Source organism: Gossypium raimondii, chromosome 5 (assembly GCF_025698545.1).
Source record: "Gossypium raimondii isolate GPD5lz chromosome 5, ASM2569854v1, whole genome shotgun sequence".
In the NCBI taxonomy this organism is placed as follows: domain Eukaryota; kingdom Viridiplantae; phylum Streptophyta; class Magnoliopsida; order Malvales; family Malvaceae; genus Gossypium; species Gossypium raimondii.
In genome coordinates, this window is record NC_068569.1 from 4,880,722 (window position 1) to 4,895,953 (window position 15,232).

Genomic DNA, 15,232 nt, shown 5'->3' on the forward strand with positions numbered 1-15,232 from the left:
TCGATGCGGGTGAGTTCCATGTATGTTTTTAAACGCGGGTGAGTTCCGTGTATGTTTCAGAGGTTGTCATCAGCTAAACCAATTCAAGGAACTTATTATGTTTTGAGGTTTTGAGGATGCGAATCAATGACCTCAAGAGTTGCAGTTAGTCACAGTTATAGATCGGTGTGCAAGGGCTTTCATCAGACCGAGAATCTATGGCCAGGGGAGAACAAGGATAATAAAATGATTCCAGAAATAATGGTTTTAAAGATTTCTTGAGTTCATTATGCCATTGCTCTATGTTTCCCATACATAAAACATTATAAATTACATTGATCTTCACAAGCATTCCATGTACCCATCCACCTTCAAAGCCGTGGAGCATTGGTATTTAATATTGTCCGATATAACTCCTTTATGTACATCAACAACCATTAGCAAGGGCAAATTACAAATTTCAAATTGTCCCAACTGATAAAAACCAAACCCATGATCGAAAAAAATCACCCAAACCAAATCCGACTAATGCTTCCCCCCTAACGCTGCATGCGAAGTACAATGGAGACAAATACATATCCAATCAATAAAAAAAGAACAGTAGCTTGAGTGCGAACTATAGAAAACTGTAAAATCCTTTGAATGACAATTAATTACAATTAGCAAATCATAAGCTCCACAATAACATAAACTCAGCCTCGCAAATAGATTTTTCAGTGGTCATCAAGCAGAAAATCTTAATATAAACCACATGGACAATTTAATGGATGTTGGATTTGTTATTAATATTGAAACTCAATCAATTCTCAGATTTTAAATTACATACAGAGCAATGCTGCAGCTCTTCCATAAGTAATTTTACCTTTCACCAAGCTACAAGGCGTATCCCTGCAAAACTTTCTCAGATTTCCTCCTCAATGGCTGTAAATTACAAGACTGAGATCCGTAAAGACAGCCAACAACAATGCTAATAGTACAACAGAGCAACCAGCTATAAGCACTTCCTTTTCAAGCACCTTAGCTCAGTTGCTCAAAAATAATTTTGTGATCCATCCCAGCTCTGCAGCAGGGTACAGGCATCCCGATACTCAAACCCAAAATTTAATTTTGCAAGGGCCAGAGCTTTATATGAATGGGAGCAATCTGGTTCATTTCGGTAAAAATGCGAATGAACTGGGAGCTTCAACATTTGTCAAGCACATCGAACCAGAATCAACATATTTTCATAAGAGCTTCATGATAAACAAATTTTCTAGGGCATTCATTCTTCAAACGAATGCATACATATTTTTTCAAGCAGCAATGACCAATCTTCACCCAGCTGCTGGGGATTCAACTCCATTGCCACTTTGAAATCAAGCAAAGAAATTGAGCATCTCTGCCCCTGTTCTTGCAAAACTTCAGTGGGCCCAGAGCTACTCTGCATGTGAAAGTGATTACTTGGCCACAAACCATTAACAACCTTGCCTTGAAGCTGCTGCTTGTGTGCAGATTGCTTTCTCAATTCACGTGTAGACCTTGATCCAACCAAATCAAAACATGATCCGATCAATTTCTTCAAGTATACATCCAACATGCTGTTCAACATACTAGCACATTCCAATGAAACCCCTCCAAGGCCCTGCACTGCTGCGATCTGCTCCATTCGTTTCTTCAATGTCTCAGTATCATACAAACCACCACTGTCATAGTAGCTAATGAAGTCGCCACTGCTTGCCACGGGCAGTGATTTGTGGGCCCCACCAATACTAGCTGAACAATATGGAATCCCAAGAGGCGCAAGCAAAGGACTTCTAGAGAAATCAATGTGGTTGGATTGCTCCACCTCCTCCCCGTCTTCAACAATGGCTCCTTCAGTCTGACCTTTGCTAAGCACCCTTGGCTTTCCCGTGGAACGCACCAAACCTTCTCTTTCAATTTCAGGCTGCTCGGCAACTGCTTGAGGATGCTGCAATGGTCGCTGATAATCGTATGGTGTCAAATCCCCATTCTCCAAACCCAATTTATTGCCATTCTCTTCAGTTCCCATGGATTGATGTGAGAAACTATCAACCTTTCCATTTGGCCCCAGTGGGCTGGGCCGATCCCTGACTTTTCTATCCGGTGCTCCAGACCTAACCTTTCGCAGGGATGACACTGGCAAAATCCCATTTGACGAAATGGCCATGTTTGGATTCAGGTTGGGAACAAGGGATCCAGTCGGTTCATGTCCATCATCTCTACCAGGATAACTTTTCACATTTTGTATCAAAGATTTAGCGGGACCTGCTTCATGAACTGGTGGTGGAGTCTTAGCCTGACAAACATTTTTCAATATTGACCGTATCAACTGATTATGCAGTGGCAGATTCTCCCTTCCAAGAATGCGGTAACATGACTTATCAAACTCACTTTTACTGAGTTTCTGACTTAAAAACCTACTCAAATTATAAAAATACTTCTTTGACCTCTCAGCCCCAATCTTCTTCACTATCTGAGCTTTTAATTCGCCTAAATTAATTCTGGAGCCCTGCTGAGGTTGCATTGTTCAATAAGCAGATTCCTACACCATTCACACAACTACAAAACCACCGAAACCTGTTTGCACCCCCAATTTACAGTTTTCTCCGACACCAAATAAGTCCAAATCCACCAATTTGCATACTATACAATGCAAATCAAACTCTTAACCTCTGCATATTGAGAGTAAAAGAACAATGATGAAATCCCAGAGAGAGAAAAAAAGCTTAGAATCACCAGGGTAGATAAAGAGTTATTCCAGTTTTAACACATCCCTAATACCCAAAGAGGAACAACACAATGCAAACCCAAATCTCATCTTGGTAGAATCAAAACCCTAGGGAGGATCATACTACACTTAAGTAAAAAACGGAAACCCCAAAAAAGAAAGCCGAATTGAATAAACGCAAAGCACAAATCAAAACCCTAGAGTTGGAACAGCGCGAACCGCAAATTTTAAAAATAAAAAACAGAGTGAAGCAATTGAACCCACAAAGGTAATACTTTTACAGGCAATTGAAAAAGGAAACAGGTTGGGGATTGACAAATTGAAGTTTGAGGGAAAGAGATCAGTGGAGTTGGTAAGATAAGAGTTGAGGAAGAGAGCAAGAATTGCAAAGAAAATAAGCAAAGAGAAAGCTTTAAAAAAAAAAGGCTGACCTTAGCTTCAGCAATTACAGAGAAATCCAACGCCACAGCAGTTGTTGGTTGGTGTCGGGGTTAGGGGTTGGATTGTTCGAAGCCCCCTATCGATTCTTTTTGGCTCCCTCTATCGATTTTCTTTTTCTTTTATTTCCTTTCCCTTATTTCTTTTTTTTAAATACTAATATATAAAATAATAATCTGTATATGTGTTGTGTTTATTTAGAGTGCATTTTCCATTTTCCCGAGTTTTTTTCTTTCTTTTTCTTTTTCTCCCTTCCTCTTCTTCTTCTTTTGCTTATGTTTATTATATTTTCAGCTCGGCTTTGTTTTCTTTTAGCTCCATCTCTCGCTCGCTCGCTCGCTGCTACTATTTTAGTTTCCCTTTTATTTTATTTTTTTACCTCTTAATAATAATATTTTCTTTTTTACTAAAGTTGTAAATCAATGAATAATTTTTTTATTTATATTTATTTACCAAGTTAAATAAAAATAAATAATAAAATCTTGAGCCTAATTATTAATAATATTAAAATTATTACTCGTTTATATTTATTTAAAGTTGGTAAAAATAGCTTCAAATTTATTACTCTTTGTACATTTTAATTTAATCATTACTTTTATTTCAATGAATTTATATATTTTTAAATTAAGCCTAATTATTAATAATATTAAAATTATTCTATTAAAATTAGTTTAATTATAATATTATCTTTTACATGGCTATCAATGGAATGATTTTTATTTTAAAATATTATACTAATAAATTAAAAAAATAAAAGTATAAATTTTAAAATTAAAAAGTAAATGAATTAATTTCTTAAAATAAAAATAAAGAAACTAAATTTCAAAGGGACGAAGAATGCAACAACTTAGAACATATTTAATATTTAAAACTAAATCTTATAAAACTCATTTATTACTCTGTTAGGTATATTTCATAATATTACTATTACTTGTGTGTTATTTTATTTATTTATAATATAAGTATTAATGTTTTTTATTATGATAAAATTAAAACATGATAAATTTGTTTATTATTCATAATAAGATTTAATTTTCCTAAAATGTTTAATTATATATATTTACAAATATGATCAGGAAAATATTAATTTAATGTTCACAAATAAACTCATTTAATTAAACTATTGAATTTAAACATACATTATTTTAAACCAATGAACATGACTAATAATTCATTGATTCAAACTTAACTTATTTGCAGCCTTACTCTGTGTTATTGTGCTTCTAAGACCTAGAAGAAACAGTCAGAACATTTAAAATATAAGCTTCATATCAGGCTTCAAAAAGAAGCTCTTGCATGGTATGGTAGATATTTAGTTTTGACTATTATTTATTCTTAAAAGATAAATAAAATCGTGCTTAATGAATTTGCACTTCTAAAGATAATAATAAAGTTAACTTGAAATGAATAGTATTGTTGTCACACTTGATATCTCTTCTGGAGGAACAATTATCTTTTAAAATAGTTGTTGTTAAGAATAATTGTTGTTTAATAATAGCAACGTTTAAAATAATTATATTCAGTACTTATTTATTCATTTATTAATGATGACATTCGTTACGTAGATAAACTTAGTTTGGTTATGATGTAATTTGCTTTATTTCTTCATTCACAATAGAAAAAGAATGTAAATTATCCAGTTGGCCACTCAATTTTTAAGAGTATTTTATTTTGGTCACTAAATTTATTTTTATTTTATTTTTTGCAATTTTATCACTCAACTTTTAGGATGCTTTTATTTTAGTCACCCAGACGTTAAATATTTAACGACGGTTGATTTGTATATGTCACATTATGTTTATACTTTCATTTTCGTCACTCAATTTTTAGGTCACTTTCATTTTGATTACTAAAAATAAAAAATAAAAAAAGTATTAATTGAGTAAAACAACATTAAGATTAAAGTGAAAATATTGCGAAACTAAAATAATGCATTAAAATTTTTGTCATATTGTACTTGTTCACCTTATTGCGAAAGTTTCATTTTTTCAATATTGAAAATTACTTTTAAAGCATCAAAATCAATTAAATAAATTGTTGAAAATTTTTATTTATTGAGAATGACAGTTGATTTGTTACTATAATATTAAAATTAATTTAATCTCCTTTTAAAATTAAAATTTTATTTTATGTTTTCAAATTAAAATCAAATCAAATTAATCATATTTAATAATTGTCTATGAAACATAAAATTCTTTTGATTATATGATCTTGAATCATCTATGAAGATTTTTCTTTGCTTTTAGCTTAGCATGAAAGATTCAAAATCATATAAAATAAAATAAAATAAAATTTAAAGGTAATTATTAAATATAAATGATTTGAGTTTAATTTAAAAACATAAAATAAAATCTTAAAATTTAGAAAGAGATTGAATTAATTAAATAAATAAAATTTTAATATTATAATAATAGATAAAAAGAATATAATTTGACTTGTATAATCGGTCTCCATTCGAGATTTAAATAATCGAGTGACTAAAACGAAAATGTCTATCAAGATGATGAAGAGGGTAGTTTATAAAAAAGAATCGCTTTAGGGGTGACTCAATTGTAAGCGGGAGAAAGGCCCAGAGTGCTTCTTTTAGGCAGCATTGCAATTTGCAATGCTCTGTATAAAAGTGGAACAGAGAAGGCCCAATAGCTCAAACATTTGAGCCCGTAAAATATAAAATATATTATAACTATTAACAGAAGAAAATCACTCGCATAACAAATACACTATTCTCCGTCAAGCCTTTCCTTTTCCTCCCGCCTCCCCCGATGTTTTAGCTTGTTAGGGTTTTGTTTCATTTTACAAAGAAAACAGGAAATCAAAGCATTCAGTGTTCGAATCCGTCTTTCTTGCACCGAACTGTTACAGATTTATTGGCAAGGTTTAACGAAGTTTCGAATTTATGTTCTATAATGTGTCCAACCTAGAACGATTTATACAAGCTCAGCTTATTATATTCGACGTTTTTTTATTTATCAAGTTGTTTGCTAAAATGCAAGCCTGAAATGAAATGTTTGAAATTATGCAGGTCAAGCAACCTAAAAGCTTATCTCAAGCGATGGGAGAAGTGGTAATTATTCATTTCCTGCAGTTTATTTTCCTCTCTTCGTTTATTAGTATATTTCAGTTGCGTATTATAGTTATAAACTCTTAATTTTAGGCATTATCTCACTGTCTAATTGGTATAGAATTTCATGCAAGAGGAAGATATTCGATTGGAGACTACGCGAGCAAGATGTAACTAGCATCTCTTTCCTTTTTTCCTCTGAAGAATTCTGCATGTACATATAAGATTTCTGTTTCTGAAGAAATTGAATTTTGTTTTGCCCTTTTTTTTCAGTTGCAAATGTTGTCAAAAGGCATGCCCAACTTACAGAGCGTCTCTCCAGGTATAAATATAATAATCTCTATCCTAATTCTGAAGGCGTTTTTTTTTTTTAATACTTGTACGTGTAAGTTACCTGAAAATGATGGCTGTAATGGCTTATATCTACTTGCATAGGATTAGCTGATTTCTTGTTTAGAGTAGAAAGCTGATGAATGCGCTCTTGTTCTTTTTCTTTGAGGATTAATGCTCTAGGTGTTGGTGATTTGGCAGGGATTCTGATAAGATGATATTTGAGCGTCTACAAAAAGAGTTTGAAGCTGCAAGAGCTTCTCAAAGTCAAGGTAAATATTTGTGCATTTTCAGCATCGAGTAGTTTTTTTTTGTAACTGTGTTTTGTAGCAATATTATCAGCTTTATAATGCTTTATCTATATGTTTAAAATCTCTTTTGGTGCAACGCTTTATCTAATATAAAGCAAAAGTTACATGATTCAAGCATTTTTAACTCTGACAAGAAATTGCCATTTCATTTTTGTTCCCTTTTGATCATCAGAGATTAACTTAGATGGTGAACAGTGGAATGATGGGTTATTAGCTACAGTAAGAGAGCAGGTATGTCTTTGTTTTCCTGAATGCTTTGAAGTAATTATTTTAGGCTCTACTTTACTGTTAAAGTTGGAATTTGATGAATGTGGCAGTTGTCTGATGTTGAACAATTCTTCCTGCTTTAATTTTCCGTTCTGTTAATGATAGTTTCTCTACTCTCCTTTTGATAAAAGTTGTCTAGAATTAGATGCTGATTTATCTGGGTTTATTATCAGGTTCATATGGAGGCTGACAGAAAGACAACATCTGGGGATGCAAATGACATGCCGACATCTCATTTCCAAGAAAAGGTTACCTACAGAGTCGGAAATAAGGTAATAAAATGTCTAAAATACATTTTGGAATGTTCATTATCTACAATTTTATGGGGAAAATGGGGCAGCTTTCTAACAGTTTCTTGGACAGGGTTTAAAATTTTGAGGGAAGTGCTTTTAATAGTCATAACATTGTAAGATGTAGGAGTTAAAAAAAGAAAAAGAATTTCTTTTGTTATAGTTAGGCAAGTCTGCTTCAGAAAGAGTATATGTAACTAGTAATAAGTTTTGTTTTTAAATGATCAATATTGCAGCAACTGTTTATGTATGTGCTTTGTTATTGTTGTATCTGTGAAATCATTTCTCGGGAGCTCAAACTTATAAGTGAACAGGTGATTTGTTGTTTGGAAGGGACAAGAATTGGCATATTATATGAAACGTCCTTTGCAGGTACTACTGAAGAAGTTTTTATTATTTGATTGCATGTAAAAAGTTATTACTTCATGCTAAGGCATATCGTGGATGGTGTATTTAACTATTTTGATTTAAAGATGTTTATGTAATGGCAGGGGAACCTTGTGAGCTGTATCATTGTGTGCTTGAGAGCAAGTCATTTCTTGAAAAGATGACCGTCCTTGAACATACAATTCCTTTCTTTCTGCCAATACGAGAAGTAGAAAATGATCTTCTTTCTTCTAATGCCATGGTAAGTTGGTTGCATATCTGGTTTTTACTTGATAAGATAATGGTATTAGATCAGTTCTTAGTTAATATTTTTCTTTATCTATCTACTTTCAGAGATTTATAGATCATATTGGAGAATTATTGCAGGCTTATGTGGACAGACGGGAACAGGTAATATTAATGCTGTCATGTTTCTTATATGAAATATTACTTTTTTATCTTCCCAAATGAGAAGTTCTCTTGTTAGACCATATTTTGTTTCTTGAAGCACTTGTTTGCTCCACCATTGCAGGTTCGGCTCGTTAAGGAGTTGTATGGAAATCAAATAGGAGAGCTGTATCATAGTCTTCCGTACCACATGATTGAATTTGTACTGGAAGATTCTGATTGGTTGGTCCACTTTGCATTCTGGAGATATCTATACTTTCTGCATATTTTCATAGTGATATGTTGGTTTTTGAACACTATTTTAAGTTTGTGGTTTCCTGTAGATAGATGATGCTTCAGTCTTAATTTTCAACTATTATGTTTGTATTTAATGCAGCAAGGTGACAGTAAGCCTTAGATATCCAGACCTTGTTTCTGTACTTCCAACACGAGTAAAAGTTCTAGCATGGCCAATGCATCAATATAAGAAGAGCCATACGAGCTCAGCTGGAGCAATGGGTTCCCAACCTATTCCAGCTCGTTTGTCTTATGCAGAGGATGCCTTGAGAACCATGAGCTTACCAGAAGGTATCACTTTTGCTTTTTTTTTCTGCTTTGTGATGAGTGGATAACTAATGTGATTTCATTTTCTTTGAGTTTTTCCACTCACACCTGGTTTGCTTGCTTGGTTGTATCATCAGCATATGCGGAGATTGTGTTGAATTTACAACAAGCCCTGCAGCAAATGTTTCAGGGGGGAAGCCCTTGTTAGCACTTCACTTCAGTTCATTTCGTTTTCAGTATTGTGTGTACAAAAGTTGTATGGTTTGTATAGGATGATGACATATACTTGTGAATCATTGGCTACTATTGGTTTTCCATAATTCAGTTAGTAGTACTGAGGAATAACATTCCTCGACTTTTTAAACATTAAGGCATTGTGCTTTTTTTCGACTTTCTATATTGCCCACGATTTTGCTTTTGCAATTTGTTCAATGAAAATGTCTTCTCGAAACAGAAAGAAAGGAAAATAAAAATGAAGAAAAGTGTGGACTTGGGAGGAAGAAGCGGGTAAGCAGGCGGCTATTATGAAAGCTGGTGTTATTATTATGCTGTTAAAAAAGAAAAAAGAGGAATTCCCTCAGTTGCATAAAGAAAAGAGAGAATAACAACGGAACATAATAATGGTTCCAACATTTAGGAAAAAGGAAAATGACCCTAAATCCCGACTATCTACTACTACCGCTCCTATGTTAATTAAAATAATATTATCTTCGATCTCCTTTGCTCCTCATAATAATAAATAAATACTATAAACTTCTAAACTGTATAGTGCTGCTGAATCGTATCGATATCAAGTCCCTTCAGCTTAACAACTGATTCAACATGCCCCTTCAGTGTATTCAGCTCCCTCAGCCTACACATATGCCATTAAATAAATATCATTTCCTACTCATGAAAAGGAAAAGAAATGCGGTAATGATAAAGAAATGCATGCGATCACTCACCTCGCAACCTCAGCCCTGCGCTTCGCCTGCTCTGCAATCTCTGAAAGTTCTCTGTAACTACTCTTTTCATTGAACAGATTTGAGGTTTCAGGTGGTTGAAGACCATGCAGAGTTCTCTGCGCCGCTGCCCATTGTGCTTCTCTTTCCTCTTTCCCGTAATCCTTCTTTGTAGTGAAGGCAGTCTGTTATTGGAACAACAAAAAAGGCAGAAGAAATTCATGACCAAAACAATAGAAAAGACTAAAAGAAAAAGGTGTTTCATATTGGAATTGCAAATACAAGAAAAAAAAAAACAAAACAAAAGAATGAATCCAATACCTTGTTCTCCAAAAGGTTATCCCAAGCCTTGCCGCTAAGAACGTATCGGATTGCAAATTTGATAAGATCAAGAGGGATATATGTCACCACACTGTAAAGCCAGATTACACCGGCCCATCCCCACCCCATTCCTTTAATCCTTGCAAAACCCCAATTTGCATAGACAGCTATCAAAGTGGCAACCTGCCAACAAAATGCATGTGACCGCTAAGCTTTCATTTTTCATGTTCTAATAATAGGCAGGCAAGGCACTTATCCTTTTCTTTTTGGTAATATAGGACTTAATTTAAGAGAGTTAGCTGAATTTGTGAACTTCTTCATTTATTATTACGATGCTGATGCTGATAATGTTAATACCGCAATTTCAGCTTTTTATGAAGAAAATAAAAAAGATTAGTCAAAATTTCTTACCAGCTGAGCAATAACAAAAGCAGTGAGTAGAAGAAGTCCAGGACGTTCAACATAGGACCAGCTGCGAGATCGTGTAACAAAAATGAGGGCCTGACTCACTATGCTAACTTGAAGGTATAAAGCTGCCATCATTTCTTCAGGACTATCCGCTAGTGATCTAACATTAAACATATTCTGAAATGTAGGAAAAGGAAGCTTAGCAAAACCCAACCCACCAAATTTAGAAAAAAAAGAATGGGACGTAACCATAGCCACAGCTGTTCTTACCGGAAAGAAATCGGCGTCTTTCATTGCCCAGAAGAATACCACAGTCATTAGTGCCAAGTAACCTCCAAGCACAATGCCAGTCGAGAAAATCTCCTTCAGTTTCCAGCTGTCTGGCTGTGGAGACGGTTTTACTCTGTCCTTGGAGATTGTCATGATTGTACCTATTGATGTGATGATGAATTAAATCAGATTAATAAAGCACAATAAGGCATATAATATTTGATGTAATAGTCAAATAGAAGTATCATCTCACCATCGTTTAGGATGGCAATAATTAAAACCATGAAGGGTGCAAAGTCAAACTTCCATATCAAGGCGATAAACATGAAGCCAAACTGCCAAAATGAAAATATGATTAAAATTTAATAATCCATTTGTAAAACTATATAGAATTATTAGTGCTCAAGTCTCGAAAGCTCTTTATATACTTACCACAATACGAATGGTGATTGAAACTGCATAGATCTATAAAGTTGAAAAGAACGGAGCAAAGATTAGAAAAACTTTCACTGTTGGAATAAGGACCTTAAAAATGGAAACAAAAGTAAGCTACGATAGGACTAACCGTGTAGTTTTTCATCCTTTGGAAAATAGCCCTGCTGGTCAGCACTGCACTGATAATGACACTTAGCCCAGGTTCAGTAAGTACAATGTCTGAAGCACTTCGAGCGGCATCTGTAGCATCGGCAACAGCAATTCCAATGTCTGCCTTCTTTAAAGCGGGGGCATCATTGACACCATCTCCAGTCATGCCACAAATATGTTTCCTCTCCTGTAGCCTCTTTACAATTTCATATTTGTGTTCTGTCATTGACATAAAAAGGAGTTGTTAGGGGGAAAAAGAAAAACTTAAAGAGTAGAGTAGAGGACCCCATAGCAAAGAAAGTTATTACACTGTGAAAAACAACCTAAAAATATCTAAGGTGCTGGGAATGTGCATGATAACTCTTTTTTTTTTGTTCATTTACGAACATATCATATCATCTTAATTATCAGCAAGTTCTTGTTTTTCAGAATATCACATACTTTGGACAACTAAAAACGCACCTGGAAATACTCCTGCAAATCCATCAGCCTTCTCGATCAATTCATCTACAGGGAGAGAAGCAATGGAAGCATCCTTGTCTTGGCCCAGCAAGGAAGATGAAGGGTACATGTTTGTTCCCATTCCAAGCCTCCTACCAGTTTCTTTGGCAATTGCAAGCTGATCCCCTGAGTAGAATTAGAAATTTTCAACACAAAATTGACACATGAAACTATAGACAATTTACAATATTAAAATAACATTTAAACAACTCTTACCAGTTATCATCTTAACATTCACCCCAAGGTTTAGAGCTCTTCTGATGGTTTCTGCACTATCATGCCTTGGAGGATCAAACAGTGGTAACAAACCAATAAGCTGCCATGGTGCCCCAGGGCCGTCTTTTGATTTCTCAGGTACTTCCTGCAATAATAGATATTAAACAATATGATTTTACCCCAATTTACTTTGTCTAATCAACATGAAGCAAGCAAAGTTTAATTTGCTTACCTGTCTTGCAACAGCCAAAGATCGAAGTCCACGTTCAGCGAACTTATCAATAACTGCATGGACCTTTTTCTTGACATCTTCTTTGCAATTGCAAAGAGTTATGATCTAATTCAGAAATTAAAAAAAAAAAAAAAGCATGTATATTAGAAGTTACTTTCAAATTTGATTTAAGCATGAGGAGAGTAATATTACCTGCTCTGGTGCTCCTTTGCTAGCACGGTGCCAGTTTCCAGCAGCATCAATGTAGGTTAGAGCTGTTCTCTTGTCTACAGGGTTGAATGGTAAGAAGTGAATCTCTCGAATACCAGCTCGTGCCTGCCCAATCACAATCAGCGTCCAAAATGACTAACGAATTCTTGGACCCAATACTAAACTATAACAGAAGAAAGACCTCGAAGAAAAAAATACCTCCTTTGGATCTGCAAGCATTCCCACAATGGCAGCATCGATAGCATCCTGATTTTCAGTCCTTGAAGCCCTTGCTGCATAAAGGATAACATGCTCTTTCTCGACTCCCTTTGCAAACACTTCAATTAGGTTTCTATCGACAGTAAGTTTGTTTAAAGTCAGAGTCCCAGTCTTATCACTGCATAGAACATCCATGCCTGCCATTTCCTCAATGGCTGTCATTCTCTTTGTGATAGCTCCTTGTTGAGAAAGCCTATGGGAACCAATAGCCATAGTGACAGATAACACAGTTGGCATAGCAATTGGGATTCCACCGATCAAGAGAACTAGTAAATTGTCAATTCCATCCCTATACTTGCGGTGCTGTATTGGGTACATGACTATCATCTCAATGATTATTCCAACAGCAATGGAGCATATGCAGAAATTACCAATGGCAGTAAGCACTTTCTGGAAATGCCCAACTTGATTAGTGCTGTCCACTAGGTGGGCAGCTTTACCAAAGAAGGTGTGAACCCCAGTAGCAATAACGACTGCTTCTATTTCACCTTGTTTACACGTTGAGCCAGAAAACACTTCATCTGATGGATTCTTTGTGACAGGAAGAGACTCTCCAGTGAGAGCAGATTGATCTATCTTCAAAGGATCACCCTCAAGAAGACGAGCATCGGCAGGAACTATGTCTCCCAATTTGATAGTGATGATGTCCCCTGGAACCAGAATTGCTGCATCTTGCTCACTCCATCGACCATCTCTAAGAACCTACATTACGGTATAACAACGACACCCTGAAGTCAATGATTAAAATAGAAAAAAGACTATATATACTGTTGAGTTGCTGAATGTTTCATTTTCACCTTAGTTTTTGGAGCAAGATTAGCCATGAGAGCAGCTGCAGCGTTACCAGCATTATTTTCTTCTATAAAACTTATGGTGGAGTTGATCAGCAGCAAGGCAATGATGCCAACGAAGTCTTGCCAGTCAGGAGGCCTTCCATCACCATTTGCCAAGGCAATTGCCATTAGAGCAGCAGCTTCCATGACCCATGACAAAGGGTTCCACATAAAACCCAAAAACTTGAGAAATTTGCTCTCCTGTTTGTAGAGTATCACACCATATCATACAACAATATACAAGCTGAAATTTTACAAACTCATACGTAAGAGGTCAGTGGTTTATGGTATGGACCTTTTTCTCTTCTAGTTTGTTTGGTCCAAAAACTTGAAGGCGATTGGCGCCTTCCTCGGAAGTCAATCCTCCTCTTGTACATTTCAGCTGCTCGAAAACTTCCTCAATGGGAATCCGTTCCTGTAAGGAATTATTACTATTTTAGCCAACTTAGACGGAAGAAGATGAAATTGTTACCAGAGAGCGAAAAGGACGTGACCAGAGCACGCGGTGAAATATGAATATGACGAGAAATATGATACAGTTAAGTAAACAGAGCCTGTCGCTTATAATTTGTTTGGTATGCACGAAAAGCTCGGAAAATCATTGTTTGAATGACTCGTCCATGGTTTTTTTTTAAATAACTATTGAAATTCAATTCCAGAAACGGAAAACACTACAAAAGCAAATGATTCTTAATATATATAAACAAACACAAAGCAATATATATAGACTTGCATGCATCAAATTAATATTGATTGATGTAACTAAACGATGAGAGAGAGAACATACCAGATCAACGGACTCGTTTTTGATCTCCTCAAGGCTGATGCCTCTGTCGTTACCCATCTTCCAAGCTTAGTTGGAGAGAAGGCAAAGAAGGAACAAAGCTTTTAGAGTTGTATAAAGTTAAGCAAATACAAAACGAAAGGCCGAAACGCTTAAATACTCATTTTCAAACCAAAAGGATAAAAAAAGAAAAAGAACAAGAAGCACTAATAAAAAAAAAGTCCAGTAAGAAGAAATGGTTTTCCTTAAGAACGTAAATCAATGACAGTGTAGTCTGTTTCTGCGTTTATATGCGTTTTATATACGTGAAATGGCGGAGGAGCCTTAGTCGCTGCCCTCGTTTTATAGTAACAAAACAAGGAGCGGAGCAGAACGACATTGTGTGAATGGGACCCGCTTGGTCTGGTTCTTCTTGACCCACCACGCCCACGCGCTACTTCTTTCAGTTGACTTCACACTACCTGTGTAATTACTATTAGTAGGGTTATTATCCTAAGCACAGGTGTGATAATGAAGATTTTTTAATGTTAACACTAATCATATAAATATATATCTTGAATCAGTAAAATCGAAACACAGTTAAGTATAAAGACGTTGGAACAAGTATAATTAAATTATTACAATATAAATAGGTTAAAAATTATTTCATATTTGTATTTGAAACTTTCATTGTTTAAATAAATACTAAGAATTTATATTAGATTAATGTGTGAGATTTTAAATATAAAATTACTAATGCGATAAGAATTTCAAATTTAAATTTTATAAAGGATTGAAGTGGTAAATTTTCAATTAAAAATAATTTTAATAAAAAATGAAATTCTAATATGTTATATTTTTTAACTAAATTTACATCATCTAACTCTAATCGTAAATTTAATTAAACATTTCATCAATGATATAAAATATAATTATATTGTTGGTAACATTTATTAATTTTAGTAGCACATAA

At 34.7% G+C, this 15,232-nt stretch overlaps 3 protein-coding genes across 6 annotated transcripts; 1 reads left to right on the forward strand and 2 right to left on the reverse strand.

Moving 5' to 3' along the window:
• Positions 1-733: 733 nt before the first annotated feature.
• On the reverse strand, positions 734-3,471 carry LOC105769134 (uncharacterized). The gene is made up of 2 exons (XM_012589584.2): positions 3,139-3,471; positions 734-2,651 (listed from the first exon to the last, which is right to left on the reverse strand). Exon 2 carries the CDS (start codon positions 2,501-2,503, stop codon positions 1,241-1,243), a length of 1,263 nt encoding a protein of 420 aa, XP_012445038.1. The 5' UTR covers positions 2,504-2,651; positions 3,139-3,471; the 3' UTR covers positions 734-1,240.
• Positions 3,472-5,843: 2,372 nt separating this feature from the next.
• Positions 5,844-9,116, forward strand: LOC105769117 (uncharacterized). Of its 3 annotated transcripts, none has more exons than XM_052631668.1 (13): positions 5,844-6,020; positions 6,168-6,209; positions 6,300-6,376; positions 6,480-6,528; positions 6,738-6,808; positions 7,020-7,078; positions 7,288-7,386; positions 7,719-7,776; positions 7,878-8,032; positions 8,125-8,181; positions 8,303-8,400; positions 8,555-8,745; positions 8,859-9,116. In XM_052631668.1, exons 3-13 carry the CDS (start codon positions 6,334-6,336, stop codon positions 8,927-8,929), a joined length of 951 nt encoding a protein of 316 aa, XP_052487628.1. In that variant the 5' UTR covers positions 5,844-6,020; positions 6,168-6,209; positions 6,300-6,333; the 3' UTR covers positions 8,930-9,116. The 3 variants fall into 3 exon arrangements, with proteins under 3 accessions (XP_052487628.1, XP_052487627.1, XP_012445005.1); XM_052631667.1 differs by having other exon boundaries at positions 6,328-6,376; XM_012589551.2 differs by having other exon boundaries at positions 6,328-6,376; positions 7,896-8,032.
• Positions 9,117-9,243: 127 nt separating this feature from the next.
• Positions 9,244-14,598, reverse strand: LOC105769116 (plasma membrane ATPase 4). Of its 2 annotated transcripts, XM_012589549.2 has the most exons (16): positions 14,284-14,597; positions 13,792-13,911; positions 13,461-13,697; positions 12,604-13,365; positions 12,388-12,510; positions 12,196-12,300; positions 11,964-12,108; positions 11,709-11,873; positions 11,227-11,465; positions 11,094-11,126; positions 10,915-10,996; positions 10,662-10,822; positions 10,395-10,568; positions 9,984-10,166; positions 9,666-9,847; positions 9,244-9,574 (listed from the first exon to the last, which is right to left on the reverse strand). In XM_012589549.2, exons 1-16 carry the CDS (start codon positions 14,338-14,340, stop codon positions 9,478-9,480), a joined length of 2,865 nt encoding a protein of 954 aa, XP_012445003.1. In that variant the 5' UTR covers positions 14,341-14,597; the 3' UTR covers positions 9,244-9,477. The 2 variants fall into 2 exon arrangements, with proteins under 2 accessions (XP_012445003.1, XP_012445002.1); XM_012589548.2 differs by having other exon boundaries at positions 10,395-10,822; positions 14,284-14,598.
• Between the last annotated feature and the right edge of the window lie 634 nt (positions 14,599-15,232).